Source organism: Myxocyprinus asiaticus, chromosome 33 (assembly GCF_019703515.2).
Source record: "Myxocyprinus asiaticus isolate MX2 ecotype Aquarium Trade chromosome 33, UBuf_Myxa_2, whole genome shotgun sequence".
NCBI lineage: Eukaryota > Metazoa > Chordata > Actinopteri > Cypriniformes > Catostomidae > Myxocyprinus > Myxocyprinus asiaticus.
Window position 1 is genome coordinate 34,784,050 of NC_059376.1, and position 19,137 is coordinate 34,803,186.

At 40.2% G+C, this 19,137-nt stretch overlaps 1 protein-coding gene across 1 annotated transcript in view; it reads right to left on the reverse strand.

The window, feature by feature from the left end:
- The window catches only part of LOC127424474 (acyl-CoA-binding domain-containing protein 6), a 61,016-nt gene extending 43,009 nt beyond the window's left edge, over positions 1 to 18,007 (reverse strand). The window contains exons 1-4 of the mRNA XM_051669740.1: positions 17,563 to 18,007; positions 10,320 to 10,384; positions 8,281 to 8,377; positions 4,623 to 4,705 (exon numbers count right to left, since the gene is read on the reverse strand). Of these exons, the coding sequence (XP_051525700.1) occupies positions 4,623 to 4,705; positions 8,281 to 8,377; positions 10,320 to 10,384; positions 17,563 to 17,838 (521 nt within the window). The 5' untranslated portion in view covers positions 17,839 to 18,007. The remainder of the gene's footprint in view (positions 1 to 4,622; positions 4,706 to 8,280; positions 8,378 to 10,319; positions 10,385 to 17,562) is intronic.
- Positions 18,008 to 19,137: the final 1,130 nt, after the last annotated feature.

Below are 19,137 nucleotides of genomic sequence, written 5' to 3' on the forward strand. Positions count from 1 at the left end.
ACAAAGTCCAGTAAACATAAAAAAGCTAAATCAATATTTGGTGTGGCCACCTTTGCTTTTAAAACAGCCCCAGTTCTCCTAGGTACACCTGGACACAGTTTTTCTTGGTTGTTGGCAGATAGGATGTTCCAAGCTTCTTGGAGAATTCACCACAGTTCTTCTATCTGTTTAGGCTGTCTCAATTGCTTCTGTCTCTTTATGTAATCCCAGACTGACTCGATGTTCAGTGGGGGCTCTGTGGGGGCAATGCCATCTCTTGCAGAGCGCCTTTTTCTTCTATTCTAATCTTTTCTATTTGCAAAAGTAATGTTTGAGAGTCTAAAATGTATTTTTTCTATTGACACACTAAAGCTGAAGATATAAATAACCAACTTAAGACAAATGTTTCTGTGAAACATCTTAAGTGCCTAAAACTTTTGCACAGTATTGTAGTTTTGAGAAAAAGATCATTTTAAAATTGAAAGTTGTTTGATCTATTATAAAGTGCAGAAACCTTAAGCTTCAAAAACAATGCACTCTTCTGGTCACCTACCATTCAAGAACAGAAAGCACTCTGCATTTCAGATAATATAACTATGTGCACCACACTGATGTGCACAGGTGTGACATGCTGCAAACATCATTTTACTGGCATTCATCCCACGGTCACATGCAACAAACTCATCCACCTCTATGCCACATTCTCATGAGCCTACCGTACACCACAGTTTTAATTACTTTCCACTCTAATCACCTTGTGCCATTTGGGCCAAGCCAGGCAGGGCAGATCGAGGGAGGGAGAGGGAGACAGAGAGAGAGAGTGAGAGAGAGGAGAGATAGAATAGGGTTGTAGGGGATGAGGTACATTTGGTGGGAGAAATCTCATTAAGAGATTTACCCCTGCCCCTGTTGCCCATGTAGGATGGCAGATTAATTGAATTTGGAGCCCTATTGTGTAGTCGCCCCTCAGTCTCATGACAGGCGCAGGGCAGATGAGACTGACAGTGGACGGGCCCTCCCGTGCTTGAGAGATACAGGAAATAGACAGAGTGCCCAACTTTAAATGAACTGATTTATGAGAGTGAATCAGTGTACAGTATTGTTACAATCTTAGGATACGTGGCAATATGGAAACATTACACTGACACAAAGCATGTGTTAACTTATTAGTGATGCTAAGGCAAGTACCACTATTACTATTGATAATACAGAGTTTTGGATTTGAACAAACTCTTATCCTAAGTATTAAACTTCAGAGTTGGTTTCATTTAAAAAAGAAATTACTTAAAGTAGGACTAAAATGTTTATGTGCGTACAGTATATGTGTGCAGCAACCCTGGCCTTCTTTTAAGTAAATAAGCATAAATATGCGAGTGTGTGTGTGGTCTTACTGTGACCCAGTGTGTCTATGCCATGTGGGCATCATCCGTCTCCCGGGGCAACTAATCAATAAAACTGCTCATTCGTCAGACTGATGCTAAGCCTGAGCGCGCACACATACACGCACGCTTACACCTGATTAATGGCCTACTGATAAATGACATGGCATCAGCGCTGCCGCTGAGCATGCCGGGAAGGTCACTGGCTACTCTGTCATTCCACCGTACTTGATCAACCTTTTCAGACCATTGAGAGACCAAACAAAATATGACCAAAAAAAAGCTTAATATACAGTACTCTAAAGAGATAGTTGTGATCTGTGTGCAATTCTTTGTGTATTAAAAAATAAAAAATAAAATGAAAACAGCAATCTAGCTCTTTAGTTTACAGCTGTGGTTCCCAGCTGGTGGGTCAGGACCCAATAATGGTCGCAGGTCTGTTCTGAAAAGTCCTGAACAGCAGGAAAACACAATGCTAAATGCAATAATAAAATACAAACAAACCATGCTGCTTGCTTAGTTAGGGCAGCAAAATAAGTAGGCTTATCAGCTTTTAAAAAGGAGGAGAAAATGCTTCCTGTATCTTTTGATGTTAATGTCAAATGCTGTGTCCAATCAACCTACAGTAATTAGGGGAAATTCATTAGTCACAAAGCTATGCAAGGTAAAAGAAAATATGACCCAGATTACATTAAATATTCACTGACATCAAAGAAAAACATGGCTTATCCTGTTTGTTGCCAAGTGCATGAAACCAACTAAATTCAGTCTAGGCGACCGATAGTAGATTTTGCAGATAAAATAACTAAGGTGGTAGGAAAGAACGATAACCAATTAATCGGCTGATAGTTTTTAAAATCGATTTATAGAATGTTAAAAAAAATATATGATTCTTTACTTACTATGACTGGTGCAGACATAAAGGCTACAAGAGTTCAAAATAAATAATATTTCAGATGCAGTTTATTGTGCAACCAATAATAACCAGAAAATGCGGGACAGGACTCTTATTTAATAATGATGGTGACTTGGCCACATTACAATGCTCTATATAAAGTATTAACCAAATTAAGTATCTTATTGTCAATATATTCACCAGAAGAAGAGTTTTGCATGTATATATTTCACCAGATGAGGTTTTTCATTATTCCCAAGATGTGAAGATGAAGATACAATGTATGTGCTGCTGACGCACCATATTTCCATATAGTCACATTTTTCTTTGCAAGCCCTCGCTTCAATTTAGAACAAATGTTTATCTAATCAAAATAATAAAATAGGCATTGAATGAATGAATATTGTTTTACTGTTGAACCAAGCCGTTCTAACTGTAGACTTCTCCAGCGACACAGAAAAAAACGTATGGCAACTATTGGAACAGATTTTTGCTGATAACCTATAGTTCCAAAAAGCAACTATTGGAAAAGATAAATTGGTAAAAACGATTAATCTGTAAAACTGATATATCGATCTAACTCTAATTCAGACTTTTATAACATTTGAGAGACACATATTTAAGTAATTGTGCATATTATTGTTGGGCAGTGCAGTTTGTGGTAACATTAGTAAATTTCAGTGTTTAATGTTTGATAAACTATTTTGATACAGAATTGGATTGCCGCTTAATGTGTCATGTAAAATCAGGATCCTTTTTAGCATGAGTCCTCCTGGCACATGCCACATCAACAACATCAATAAGTGATGGTCACAGAGCTGACAAACACACACATGCATACACATGTCACAAATCTGAAGAAAGTACACTCAGAGACTATTTTGCAGAGATGGGCCACTTTTGTTAAAGTGAATGGGAGAAATTGGAATGCCCAACCAAGAAGCTCTAGCACCAAATGGTCAGCAGATGTAGAAAGAAAGTCCCGCCTTACAGGTAAAAGAGCCAATCACTTTTTACATACAGACATCACCTTTTAATCATCTCGAGAACATGCATGCATATTAGCTATACAAGCCGGGAAATTTTTTTTTTTTATTTAATCTGAGGTAAAGAAGCACAATTTATGATACCAGCGTTGTCAGATTTTACTGCTGATTTGAAATATGTTCTTTGATCGTAATCCTGACCAACCGTTTTTGAGATTTTTGATGTTCCCCCATTCAAGTAGAAAGGAGCTGCATTGTCATGACTGGAAATAGTCTCCCGGAAGCATTCCAAAGATGGCCGCCAGTGGGCTGACTTTCTAGAAAGACTTTGGTACACTGCCCTCCAAAATGGCCTGATATTCTGGAACTGACATCTCTGTCAGATCAGATCATTTGGATTCATCTCTCTCCATGGTCTTCTAACACAACAACATTCTTTTCAGAGGAGAATGCTACCTTGGTCACAACTTCCTGTAGGGACACTGGATCATGCAACATTTCAGAGTATGTCAACATCAACATTTGATGGCATCACAAACTTTGGAAAATCCAGTGATTAGTTCTTCCTCAGAACCTGGTGCCAGCATGATTTGATTTCCTGGTTGGACTGGTGCACCCTGAATCCTCTATGTTGCGTAAAGCCAGCTAATCAGATTGGAACTGATGATTTTCTGCTAGGTCTTGCCAGTTTTGTGTGATTAGATGGTCAGTGAACTACAGGGTGTCTGATTCAGCAATTGAGCTTCATAGAGGCCATGTAGATTTTCTAATCAAATGCTAACAAGTGTTTTGAATATGCAGGAGGGCTCTCAATCACTGAGGTTGGAAATTGGAAGGCAGTGAAGCAGCCTGCGTGGCGGTCTGATCGGGTCACGTCCGAGGTGGGCCGCTCAGCAACTGACAAATGGGAGGAGGGGAGGGGGAACGGGATGTTAATTGCCTCTGCTTTCAATTTCCCAAAGAACGACTCATGTTCTCTAGGGATGAGTCAGATTGGGGAATGAACCCCTGTTGCATTGATACTTGCCATATTTTTCTTTCACCCATCCATCCATCCATCCATCCATCCATGCATGGATCCATTCATTTTACATTTCTATCATCGACATAATCATAAAAAAAGTAATTAAACTCCACCGCTTTCTCAGGCCTCTTCACCCCCTACGCATGCATACTAATACTGTTAATTTAAGAGGTAAAACCATGTGAATTCAGCCTTTAATTTGTCTCGTTAAAGGAAGCACCAAAGCGTCTGATATCCTTGAGTTCCATGAGCAGGAAAATGAATCATGCCTCACTGATGCAAGAATGATCACTGCATCAAATGAAACTGCAAGGAAATTATAATCAAAAATCTTCATATTCATAAGCGAGACATGTTACCTTATCATTTCCTCCTGGTATAGAGAGCTGACTGCTGGCCCTCCAAATCCAGTTCGCTTCTCTCCTCCCCTTTGCTCCAACGACTAAAGAAAGACAAAAAACAACTCCTGTCAACAACAAATAGGAAACTATCAAAGCCGAGAGCCTAGAGACACATCGAAAGGTCTTAAACATTTAAACAACTTATACAGAACTTATACAACTTAAACAAAAAAATAAATAAACTGAATTTATCAGATCACAGAGTAAAGAGCACTTATCTTCTCAGGTCTAACACTTCTAGAGATATATTGAAAGGTCTTAAACATCATTTTAAACATAACATTTAAACATAGCTTTAAAAAAATACAGAATGTATCTGCTCATAGAGTAAAAAAATCCCTCTCCTCCTAAAGCGAAGCTCTGAGTGCAGTGTTTAGCTGATTAAATGGGCAAAATACACACACATAGTGTCCTCTATAAAAATAATATATAATAAAATGGTAGCCCATTGGAGCCACTTTCACGAACAGTTTATCATACAATGAGCTGAACAAAGAAAGGAACAATACCCCTCTACTCGAGCTCAAACATGACAGAAAACTGGCAGGACGTTGCAACTGCTGGACATTGGCCTATCAGGATTGTTATTTCTGACACTGTTACATTCACTTTTCTTCATTTTTTTTTTATCCTATAGAGAGAGAGTACAAAGGATTCTTGGTATTCAAGCACAGATGGAAACTCACAAGAGGAAAAGATTAATATTGCTTTGTGCAGCCAGCCTGCTCTTTTCAACAGCAATTTTAATTCAACGACTTCAAGAAAAAATAAAATATTACTGCCTTGAGTGGAAAAGTGCTGCATCTGCACATTTTGCTGGAGTAGTACACTACGTTTTATTAAAACACAAGAAAATTCCTGCTGATGCGCTTTTCTTTTCTACATACAATAGCGCACAGGAGGTCAGCAACCAGCTATTGTCTCTCTCTCTCTCTCTATCCTGTAATGGAGCTGCCTGCCATCTTTTTAACACACTAACACAATCAGTTTATTCTGTGAGTGGGGAATTTGTTTATGTGCTTTTGTGCCAGTCTGGATGGAAGTCAGATTGTGTTACCTGCACCGGTGTCAATGAGAGAGAGATGTGTCACATGAGGGTTCAAATGAGATGTTGTGACTGACATTGGGATTGTGTGCAAAAAGCAAGGAGAGGATGGGTGGGGGCACAAAAATAAAGAAAGGTAGAAAGAAAACGAGAGAATATGAGAGTGATAGGAAGAATATGACATCAGTGTTTTAATCTATGTAATCCAAAGAATGTGAAAGTGAAAGTTAAAGTGGAGATTGACTGAGCAGACAGGGAGAATTTATAGTACAAATTGACTTAAATATTGATCTGTTTCTCACTCACACCTATCATATCGCTTCAAGACATTGATTTAACCACTGGAGTCGTATGAATTACTTTTAAGCATGACTTATGTGATTTTTGGAGCTTCAAGATTTTGGCAACCATTCACTTGCATTGTATGGACCAAAAGAGCTGAGAAATTCTTCTAAAAATCTTAATTTGTGTTCTGCTGAAGAAAGAATGTCATACACATCTGGGATGGCATAAGGGTGAGTAAATGATGAGTGAATTTTCATTTTTGGGTGAACTATTCCTTTAAATGAAATTTGCACACCTAATTAAATACTAACATACAACATGGTCACTATATTAACACCATATTACTGTGGTAACAGTAATGGTTAATTGCACTAAAACAATGGCTTCTGCCAAAAATGGTTACTACAATATTACTATAGTATAACCATGGTTAATTTTATCTGGATCAAACTTCCTGACCTTCCCCATGACCAACTCACTGCAAGGAAATCAACCTTTATATAAGTAGTATTAAAGGAAATATTAATAGTGGAGACAGGAAACAGGATGGGAACAAGTGGGACAAAAGGGGGAACCGAACCCGGGTCTTCCACACACACACAAAAAAAGCATATCCACACCATTATTATACCCTGTGACACAAGGGGGTGCAGTTTGTCTTCAATATCTGTGTTTTCCTCTGACTATAAGACTGCAAATAGCCATGCTGTTTGGCAGGTGCTATTTACACCTATTGCAAATAATCACTCCGAAATTAAAAGTCGATCATCATTTTCTCACCCTCATGTTGTTCCAACCCGTATTACATCCTTTCTTACATGGAACACAATTAGAGATAGTTAGGATGAATGTTAGCCTCAGACCACATTCCCTTTAATTGTATGAAAAAAAGATGCAATGAAAGTGAATGGTGACTGAGACTTTCATTCTGTCTAACATTTTCTTTTTGTGTTCCATGTAAGAACTGAAGTCATACAGCTTTGAAACAACATAAGATAAATTATGACAATTTTCATTTTGGGGTGAACTAACCCTTTAAAATCCCTCAGAATGTGATTAGATTTCTTTAAGTCAATGTACAACTACCCATGGCCATTTGAGCAGGATTGACGGATCTCAGCACATGCACTACCTGAGATTGCCCCTTGCTGGTCATGTATAGTCACAGTCACTTATGCAGCATCCTCATAGCATAAGAATGCCTCATGGTGCATCTCAATCAGCTCCCTAGTTCAGTAGTCAAGGCACTGATCAGGGAGTCAGCCATTTTTAGGGCTGTCTCAATCGCAAAATCGTTCAAGTGCACTGAAACGTTCGCTCCCTAAAAAAATCCCACAATGCACCGTAAAAACCAGGGAGAATCGTTGCTCACTATATTCCCTGAAATGTCATCATCTCTTCTGAAGTCACTCCAGTCATTAGATGATGAGCACAAGTGTAAAACTATGAAGTCCAAGCCTTATTTTCTCTATAAAAGAGATTCCTAATTACAATGAAAGTGAAACAATCTTTTAAATAATTAAGTTGTTAAAAGAAGGTTTCAAATTCAGCCTTTATACATTTTTATTTCTTTATTTATGCCATTTATCTGTTATAATAACGCTGTACGTTTGAACATCTTCAACGAAAATGTACGATAGTATCATTTATATTGCGGTGGTGCTGATTAATAACAGTTGCCGCAGGTAATTGAGTCATAAGTGTACAAATGTGCAGTGGATGAACACCCTTACCAGTGCCCGAATTTGTGTTCACAATATACTGATTCATGACATAGGGAGCTGACTGAGACATGGGGTCAGATTTGTATCAGTAGGTTGTGCCACTTAAACACAGCAGTTTGCCTTAGGAAATTAGACAAATTTGTGAAGATAATTAATACACCATAAAAATAGGCAAGAAAAGATCAATGTTGTTTCATAGTGACAATAAAGACTGACATATTGCATCATAACAAGAGACCAGAACACATAAAATGCATCAGGGTGTCAGTGACCGGACTGCAGAATGGACTACTAACTAAACAAAGTCTTTCACGAAAGGTGTATTTCATAATTTAGTGCAAAGGAAAGAGGTCCCTTATATATGAAAAACAGTTCTACAACATTACTGTTTATGTTACGGAAGAAGCATCCTGTCCTATTTCTGATTTAATTTAGCTTAGATCAAAATAAATCAATAAAGTGGTCAATGGCATATCATTAAGAGAAGGCTATACAGTATTTCTTAATTTGCTGAAAACTGCTCTTATACAATGGCCCCTGCAGGGAGCAGCCTGACTTTTACCTTCTGGCTGCCTTCTGGATCCAGGGCATATATACAGGATACATACTCCTGCATGGCCTGCTCTGTACTCATGTCCCCCAGCTGTTTCCATGCTGACCTGTTAACAGAAAGTACTTTGTTTAACAATAAAGATTTGATTTTAACTGTTTTTTTGCTTTTTTAGTGAATTCTGTTCCCAAAAAGATCATGTTATTGGACAATGGACACAAATGCAAAATATAGCTGCAAGCAGCAATACCGGGGCCAAGCACACCAATGGCATGTAAGGAAGAATCACTGATTATGACTTAAAGAAAAGTAGCATAAAAAACAGGTAGAATTGCTAAAATTTCAATACAATTAAATACAATTATTTATAACTTTTGACCAGTAGGTGGTGCTATCACAAAATGTATATTGTGAGGTCAGGGAGTGGTCACAATGACACACACAAAGTTTCATGAAAATATGGCAAAGTGTTGCAGATATACAGCCTCAGATGCCTTATTGGCGACTTGCCATCAATCCATCAATTTCGTTTGTGGGCTATTCGAGAACCGTTTCGTCTGTCGAAAAGCTTTTGAATTTTTTATTTTTTATTGTGAGTGTCCCTAGATGATACACAACAACTTTTGTGTGAATCGGACATATGACCTAGGAGGAGTTAGAAAAAGTACATTTTCAATCAAATTCAAAATGGTGGGCAGGAACTATGGCTGACCATCGTAAATTTGGTATCAGCGTATACGGCATGTCCCAAGGAATATAAAGAGACCATAATAAATTTATAATCATAATTCTAGGCCAAACTATTCATAAGTTATAAGCAAAATAAAAAAATGCATATCTCCTGACTACTAGGTGGCACTGTGGGGAAAATCTGCAGGTACCCTCAGGACATGCTTGTGATGTGATTGTGATTTAGTAAGTTTCGTGTCAATATGCTAATGTGTTGCATAGTTATAGCCTCACGTCCATTGTGGCATGCTCACGGTCAAATTTGTTGAAGCGTTATTTGTGAACAATGTTGTCTATCAAAAAGCTATGTCTAATATGATATGTCTCCAGCGCTTGGCCCCCTAATAAGAAAATGAAGAAAATCAGTACAATTACAATAGGGTTCCAGCAGATTCGCTGCTTGGCCCCCTAAAATCAGTACAAATACAATAGGGTTCCAGCACCTTCGGTGCTTGGCCCCCTAACTAGTCTGTCATTTATATAATCAAGAGCTGGCTAGAGTTCTGATGACAACAAATGTTAAAGGGATAGTTCACCCCAAAAATATATATATATATTTTTAAATCATTTACCCACCATCATGCCATCCCAGTTGTGTATGACTCTGTCTTTCTTCTGCTAAACACAAACAAGATTTTTTTAACAATATCTCAGCTATGTTGGTCCTCACAATGCAAGTGAACGGTGACCAGAATTTAGAAGCTCCAAAAGCAAATAAAGGCAGCATAAATGTAAACCATACAATTCCAGTGGTTAAATCCATATCTTCAGAAGCAATATGATAAGTGTGGGTGAGAAACAGATTAATATTTAAGTCTTTTTTTTACAATCAATCTCCACTTTCACTTTCTTCTTCTTTTGTTTTTGGTGATTCACATTAATCGGGCATATCGCAACCTACTGGGCAGGGAGGAGAATTTATAGTAAAAAGGACATAAATATTGATCTGTTTCTAACCCACACCTATCATATAGCTTCTGAAGATATAGATTTAACCACTATAGTTGCATGGATTACTTTTATGGTGCCTTTATGTGTTTTTTGGAGCTTTACAATTTTGGTACCCATTTACTTGCATTGTGAGGACCTACTGAGTTGAAATATATCTTTACAAATCTTCGTTTGTGTTCTGCAGAAGAAAGAAAGTCATACACATCTGGGATGGCATGAGGGTGAGTAAATGATGATAGAATTTTATTTATGGGTGAACTATCCCTTTAAATCTGTTTCAACTGTGAAATGATCCCCAATAAACTTTTTTATTATTATTATTTTATTTGTTTTAGAAATTAGTCCTCTGAATGACAAATTGTGAGTCTTACCATTTCCTCTGTCCCTCGAAGTCAAAGAAACCAGGTTTTGGTGTGTTGCACTTACCAACTTTGACCTGTCAAACATGCAAATAACTAATTTGTTTATTGTTTACAAAATAAGTTCAGCATTTATTGAACAATTCCCAACTAGATGATTCAAATGTGAAATGTTGTACATTAAAAACACTCTTGCATATCTCCACTGACTTTCATCCAGAATAAAGACACATCTGTCAGAGCTACACCTCTTTACCATTGTGTACACCAAGAAAGTACCATAGTCAGTAGTTCTTAAATGACAAATACAGTGATAATTTGGTATTATCACCACTGTCATCAAACATTTTTTAAATGACAGTAAGATTCTGAAAGATTATTAATCGGTTTTGAGGGAGACATTAATGCATTATGGCTTTACAGTAGCAACAATAACCATGTAAACAATAGCATTTTCGCCAAAGCTCTGGTTACGGTGAATGTTACAAAACCTTTGTAAATATAGTTCACTATCGATTCTGTTCATGAGACAATTCAGTGAAACGCTTTGGGGAATTCCTTTTCCACAACCTAGTTGAAGCCCTTGCATCATAACGCCAATCTTATGATTGACAATAGTGATGTCCAGTTCGTGAACAAATCGTTCTTTTGAACCGGTTCTTTTTAGTGAACGAGTTGAACTAGTTTACCAAATCAGACTGAATCGTTTGAAACAGTTCGTGTCTCGAGTCAACACTGATCCACGAGTTACTCTATCTTAACCTGTCTCTTGGATGTGCCTGACACTCCGAATCGAAATAAGCCTATAACTGGGAGTAATATGATCCCAGAACTGGTGATATCTGCTTTTGCCAACTCTTCTTTGCAATTAACTGCTCCAACTAGTTCACAAATCGGACTGAACGCTCGGGTCGCAACAGCTCTCGAGTCAACCATACAATGAGTTGCTCGTAACAGTTCTCGAGTCAACAGTACACTGAATTGAGAATCACCTCTTTCGGAGGTGTCCGACATACTCGAGAGCTGTAGACTGGATCATCTTCATACACTGATAAAACGGTAATACAATCAAGTCATAAACATATTTCCAGTATGTTTTATTTGTTACACTCTCTGTTGTTCAGCAAAATACACCTGAAACATACATTTCGCCCCTTAATCACACACATGCTCAATGTCAGCAGCTCATCAGTTCTCAGTATGTTCTCACCTCCGAAAGAGGCGATTCTCAGTTCAGTGTACTGTTGACTCGAGAACTGTTGTGACCCGAGCATTCAGTCTGATTTGTGAAGAGTTGGCAAAAGCAGGTATCTCCAGTTCTAGGATCATATTATCGGCTCATTTCGATTCGGAGTGTCAGGCACATCCGAGAGACAGGTTAAGATAGAATAACTTATGGATCAGTGTTGACTCGAGACGTGAACTGTTTCAAACGATTTAGTCCGATTTGGTGAACTAGTTCAACTCGTTCACTAAAAAGAACCGGTTCAAAATAACGATTCGTTCACGAACTGGACATCACTAATTTCTTCAGAATTTTCTTCCTTCAAGACCGACATCGTCTCGTCTTGACTACGACAATCATCTCATTTTGATCAGCCCTCTCTTCGCCGTCGACGGACACCCATCAGCGGACAGGATTCCCTGCAGACACATCAGGACGTTCTTTGCCACCCATAAACCATACCTTAGTGTACATATTAACTTGGCTCTGGCCAAATTTGCCTTTCTTCCCCATTTCACACACTGTGCACAACCAAAAGCTCATTCATGATATTAACTTAGAAACAGATCTTTTCACACATCCGCCCACAGGATTGGTTTGCGTCAATAGATCTAAAAGACGTGTACTTTCATATCCGAATTGTACCGCGGCACAGGCTGTTGAGATTTGCGTTCGGAGGGATGACATATCAATTCCAAGTCCTTCTCTCTGGATTGTCTCTGGCCCTGCACACGTTCACGAAATGTGTCGATGCAGCGCTCGCCCCTTTGAACATGAACGGCAAGTGCATTCTGAATTACCTTGATGATTGGCTATTACTGGCCCGATCAGAGGTTCTACTATACGAGCACAGGGACTTGATTCTTCACCATTTGAACAGCCTGGGTCTCAATGTCAACTGGGCAAAAAGCACACTTTCCCCCAGCCAACAAATCTCTTTTTGGGGGGTTCAACTCCATGAGCATGATTACGCACCTCATGAGCGAGCGCATCCAGACCAATCACCAGTGTCTGTCTCGGTTCAAACTGGGGAAAGCATTTCCTAAAGTCTTTTAAGGAAATGCTTGGTTTTATGGCGGCAGCATCCGCCTTCATACCATTGGGTCTTTTACACATGAGACCTTTCCAGTGCTGGCTAAAACACCATGTACCAAGTCACGCCTGGCATCGGGAGCGCGTGCGCATGGACCATGCACCATGGACAGCTCCAAACCTTTATCAGCAGGGTGTCATGCTGGGTCAGGTTTTCAGACGAAAAGTGGTGACCACGGATGCATCCAACATGGGTTGGGTCACGCTGTGCGATGGACTCCCGTCTTTCGGCACTTGGACAGGTGTGAAACAGGTGTGGCAAATCAACTGCCTTGAAATGCTACCCATCTTCTTAGCGATGAAAGTTTTCCATTCCGACATAGTGAATCATCACGTTCTGATTCGGTCAGTGGTAGCGTACATAAATCGCCAGGGCGGCACTCGATCTCTACCAATGATGAGCCTGGCGCAACCCCTCCTCATGTGGAGCGCACGCAATCTCCTCTCCCTGTGCCTGACATATGTTCCAGGCCATCTGAACTGCGGAGCGGGCACGCTGTTGCACCAGGGACCAATGGCGGGGGAATGGAGACTTCATCCTCAGACGGTTCTGAGGATTTGAGAAATGTTCGGCAAAGGGGAAGTTGACCTATATGCCTCCGAAGAGACAGCCCACTGCCTTCTTTGGTACTCCATGCCCCAAGCCCCACTGGGAGTGGACGCCTTGGCCCACAAGGGGCCGACGAAATGCAAATATGCATTACCCCCAGTAATCTTTTCCACTCTGTCATCAGCAAAGTCAGAGAGGACAAGGAAAGGGTTCTGTTGGTTGTGCCAAAATGGCCCAACCAGCCATGGTTTCCGGAAATAATGGAGATATTAGGCGGCCCTCCATGGGAAATACAGCTGAGGAGGAATCTGCTCTCTCAAGCGCAGAGCACGATTTGGCATCCCCAGCCGGAGTTGTGGAACCTACACATATGGCACCTGAACAGAGCACAGCGAACGAGCCCAAATTGACTCAGTCTGTAATGAACACCATTTTGCAGGTTAGAGTGCCATCTATGAGACGCCTCTATGCACTAAAGTGGAGTGAATTGCTCCGTAACGGAGATCCTTACATTCCTTCAAGAGCGGTTGGATGCAGGTCATACTTCATCAACGCTTAAGGTCTATGTAGTGACCATCTCTGAATTTCACGCCCCAGAGGCTGGCTCCTCTATAGGCAGACATGATCTGATCATAAAGTTCCTTAGGGGAGCGAGGCGCTTGAACCCCCCTCGCCCTGATACGGTTCCAACATGGGACTTAAATCTGGTGCTGAGGGCATTCATGAGCCCCCCGTTTGAACCATTGGAATCCGCTGAGTTACGTGTGCTCTCTTTAAAGACTGCACTGCTATTGGCTCTGGCCTCAGCCAAATGGGTTGGTGATATACAGGTGTGTCGGCTGACAGTTCATGTCTGGAATTCGGTCCGGGGCTTTCAAAAGCCACCATCAAACCCAAAAAAGGCTATGTGCCTAAGGTGCTTTCCATGCTCTTTAGGGCTCAGATAGTGCACCTATACAAGCTTTCTCTTCTCCACCATCTAATTCAGATGAGAAGCAGTTAGCGCATTTATTATGCCCCGTGCGGGCATTGCACATGTATGGAGCGCACTCGCCAGTTTAGACTGTCAGATCAGGGGCCGGCTGCATAAAACACTTTTAGACTAGTCTTACTAGTTAATTGTCTAAAATGTTGGTCTTAATTTATTCAGTCAGTTGCATAAGAACTTAAATCAGTCTAATTTAAGATCAAAATGTAAGACAGCACACCCCTAGGCTAACTTTTGTTTACATTCCATGTTGCCATGAAAAATAACTGTCAGCTGAGCCAGTGGGGGCTTCAATTGAGGGCTGAAAGGGGCTTGAGTTGAGACTTTGTAGTAGAGGAGTTTGACTTCAACGATGGTAACGAAATGTCACGTGTTTTTTATTATTTGGGTTAAAATCACTAAATATGTTCATTAGAATCAATTTTGAAGCACTGTAGTCCTCTAACAAGCAAATATTTTCAGTGAATGAAAACTGTGAACGTCCACTGTCAGCCATTTTTTTTTAAAGCTGTTCAGTGTCTTTTCCCACAATGCAATGCAAATTAGACTGTCTTACTAAAGACAACTGTGAGCGTGTTTTATGCAAAAGGCTTTCTATGGCATCTTTAGCTAGTCAAACTAATTGTTAGACGCAGTCTTAAGTTAATGTCTATGTTTATGCAACCGGCCCCAGCTCTTCGTTTGTTATGGAGCATGCACAAAAGGCATGTCCATCTCCAAACAAAGGCTCTCTCACTGAATCGTTGATGCGATCGCCCTCGCTTATGAATCACAGGGCGTGAGATGCCTTATTGGCATAAAGGCGCATTCAACTAGAGGTATAGCTTCCTCATGGGCATGGACAAATGGTATATCCCTACAAGACAAATGTTTTGCAGCAGGATGGTCTTCGCAGAACACATTCGCAAGGTTTTATAACCAAGACGTGGCGTCCATCGCTTTGCGAGTTTTCTCTGTCTAGAACTTACTATTCCACCACCCAGCAGGTGAGTCAGAGCTCCTTGTAATGGGCAGGCTACCTGTTATAATTTTAATACAGCCGCCTGTGTAGGCCGCTATCCAATTTACTCCCACTAGAAGTCACAAGCACTTCCAATAGAATAAAACCTCCCTCCCAACCTGGTTATGAAGGGGTTAAATTATTCTGTGTGTATTATATACTCATATAGATCCTCAGATTAAGATTAACTTCCCATCTGGTATTCACCAAGTGGGGTTATTCATTTTCATACACACTTTAAGACATATTAAGTTACTGCCCAATGGGCCAGTGACCTCATATACAGCTGTGTTCAAAAGTTTGCATACCCTTGGAGAATTGGTAATATATGTACCATTTTTACAGAAAACATGAGTGAGCAGGCAAAACACATTTCTTTTATTTCTTATGGGATTCATATTCAACTGTAGGTTTTAACAGAATGGCACAATCATAAAACAAAACATGGCAACAAAGAAAAAAATGAAATGACCCCTGTTCAAAAGTCTGCATCCCCTTAGTTCTTAATACTGTGTATTGCCCCCTTTAGCATCAATGACAGCGTGCAGTCTTTTATAATAGTTGTCTATGAGGCCCCAAATTCTTGCAGGTGGTATAGCTGCCCATTCGTCTTGGCAAAATGCCTCCAGGACATGCAAAGTCTTTGGTCGTCTTGCATGAACCGCACGTTTGAGATCTCCCCAGAGTGGCTCGATGATATTAAGGTCAGGAGACTGTGATGGCCACTCCAGAACCTTCAACTTTTTATGCTGTAACCACTGGAGGGTCAACTTGGCCTTGTGCTTTGGGTCACTGTCATGCTGGAAAGTCCAAGAGCGTCCCATGCACAGCTTTCGTGCAGAAGAATACAAATTGTCTGCCAGTATTTTCTGATAACATGCTGCATTCATCTTGCCATCAATGTTCACAAGGTTCCCCCTGCCTTTAGAGCTCACACACCCCCAAAACATCAGTGAGCCACCACCATGCTTCACAGTGGGGATGGTATTCTTTTCACTATAGGCCTTGTTGACCCCTCTCCAAACATAGCGCTTATGATTGTGACCATAAAGCTCTATTTTGGTCTCGTCACTCCAAATTACAGTGTGCCAGAAGCTGTGAGGCGTGTCAAGGTGTTGTCGGGCATATTGTAACTTGGCTTTTTTGTGGCATTGGCACAGTAAAGGCTTCTTCCTGGCAACTCGCCCATGCAGCTCATTTTTGTTCAAGCATCGTCGTATTGTGCTCCTTGAAACAACCACGCCGTCTTTTTCCAGAACAGCCTGTAATTTCTCCTGAGGTTACCTGTGGGTTTTTCTTTGTATCCCGAACAATTCTTCTGGCAGTTGTAGCTGAAATCTTTCTTGGTCTACCTGACCTTGGTTTGGTATCAAGAGATCCCTGAATTTTCCACTTCTTAATAAGTGATTGAACAGTACTGACTGGCATTTTCAAGGCTTTGGATATCTTTTTATATCCTTTTCCATCTTTATAAAGTTCCATTACCTTGTTATGCAGGTCTTTTGACAGTTCTTTTCTGCTCCCCATGGCTCAGTATCTAGCCTGCTCAGTGCATCCACGTGCGAGCTAACAAACTCACTAACTATTTATACACAGACACTAATTGCAATTTAAAAAGCCACAGGTGTGGGAAATGAACCTTTAATTGCCATTTAAACCTGTGTGTGTCACCTTGTGTGTCTGTAACAAGGCCAAACATTCAAGGGTATGTAAACTTTTGATCAGGGCCATTTGGGTGATTTCTGTTATCATTCTGATTTAAAAAGGAGCCAAACAACTATGTGATAATAAATGGCTTCATATGATCACTATCCTTAAATAAATGACAGTTTTTTTGCATGATCAGTCATATTTTCAAAATCAATGCCAAAATTTCACAATTTCTGCCAGGGTATGCAAACTTTTGAGCACAACTGTACATATTCTTCTAAGTGTCACCCTGGTAGGGTACAATGCTACAAAGTGTGGTGTGATGGTACTCCTCCCCAAAGCGTTTCACTGCGTCTCCAGTTACTCATGTAACCCCAGTTACCTGACATAAAGGGAACGAGACATTGCAAAACTTGACCACACTACTACTTCAGAGTTTGAGGTACGAGCAAACGTTCTTGTCCTTCAGTCAGAAAATTCTGAAGAAATGGTGTTTGAGCGCCTGCTTAAATAAGGCAAGCGCGCGCCTGAAAGGGCGGGGCTCAAACACCATTGCCAGTCATAAGATTTGCGTTATTATGATACAAGGGCTTCAACTAGGATGTAGAAAAGGAATTTCCCAAAGCGTTTCACTGCAATGTCTCGTTCCCTTCATTTCAGGGAACCGAGGTTACATGCGCTTTCGTAGACATGTGAACAGTTTTTTTCTGCTGTTGTTAATAAGTCCAAAGACACGTATGGTGAGTTTACCTGTTTGAACCTGGCGTACAGATAGAGCAGCTGCTCTCTACTGGCTGTCTGGACGAGATCTCTGACCCGGTCTGCTGCCGCCTCAAACTCGTTCTCTAGGTCTGCTCCTTCTAATCGAAGCGCTGTATCTGCAGCGCCACAATCAAATTTCCCTAATCCGAAATCTGAATCCGAATCGGATCCTCCACCGAGCGGCTCTCCGGTGTCAGGCCGGGCTGGATCAGTACCGGAGCCCGTCGCTGAGTCTGGGGAAGATGACGGAGATCGGGACGCCATTGTAGTGAATGGAAATTGCCTTCAGGGAAATAAAATGTATTTTTGCTTTAGTTGTGGATAAATATAAATAAAACAGCGCAGACGAGTGGTAGCTACAGAACGTTATACGTAATTCCGATTCAGTCGGACTTGTTTTGAAAATTTGGTCCGTCACTGGTACGTCACAATAAAAGTCACGAGCGCCTACTGTGACCGCGAGTAACTGTTCCAGCATTTAGGTCCTACCACTAATAGAATGGACGCATGATGTCCAAAAGTGGGAAAAGTGAAAATCATGCAATTTATACTATTCACAATCCTTTTACAAACCTTAACATATTGTCTATAGCATATTATCTTTAGACATACTATACGATGCAATGCTGTGCTATACTATACTATTCTATACTATACCATACTATAGGGTACAACGGGGCTAAAGGCACCCCTTAAGGACATTTTGTTTTTTTCTGGTCGGTGAGGTTGGTAAGGGAGCCTTTTATCCCACACTTGGGGTAAAAGGCCCCTAGGGGGTTTAAAGTGATACTGTGTAGATTCCGGGGCAATAGTTATAGGACACAATTTATAATGCAAAAAAATTTGAGACAGCAAGATGCTTTTTTTGAGTGACAAATTAAGATGATGCTTATTCAAAATAACTACTTCAGATAATGTCAACCCTTTCCTGTTAATTTCAAACACATTTGGCAGTTTATTACATCTTAAGTATTCTATAAACAAACTAATCTGTATTATGATTGGATGAGTCAATGTGAGCCCACTTTGAACATTTTTCATAACAAATCTCTTCCCCCCCACTTAAGAAAAACCACTGCAACAGGGGGGCTTTTTACCCCAAATTCTATCCTTTCACTTATTGGACAGTTATTGAAATTGTTTCGATTTAATAACCTTAAATAAAGCTGAAAATGATAAGTATTTTCAAAAGAAATTTGTTGATTTCTGGGATTTTCATTAGCTATATAAATGTGCAACATTTTTTTAAAATAAGAAAAACTGGATCAAATTGCATCAAAATCAACCTTTAGACAACACCTGCAATAATCTCATGGATCAGGAAAATTTTCCAGTGTATCGTGACAAACAGGTGCTTAGGAAAGTACTCTGGTAGTTTTTGATGCTATTTAGTGTTTTGGGAGAAAATAAAATCAATGGAGCCTTTTACCCCACAGAGCCTTTAGCCCCGTTGTACCCTACTATATGTTTCGTTTTGCCATTGCTTTTTAAAATAATCTTGAAAACATGTTAAATTGCTGACCTCGAGGTCAAGCAATTAAACTCAGAAGGACCATAAATATT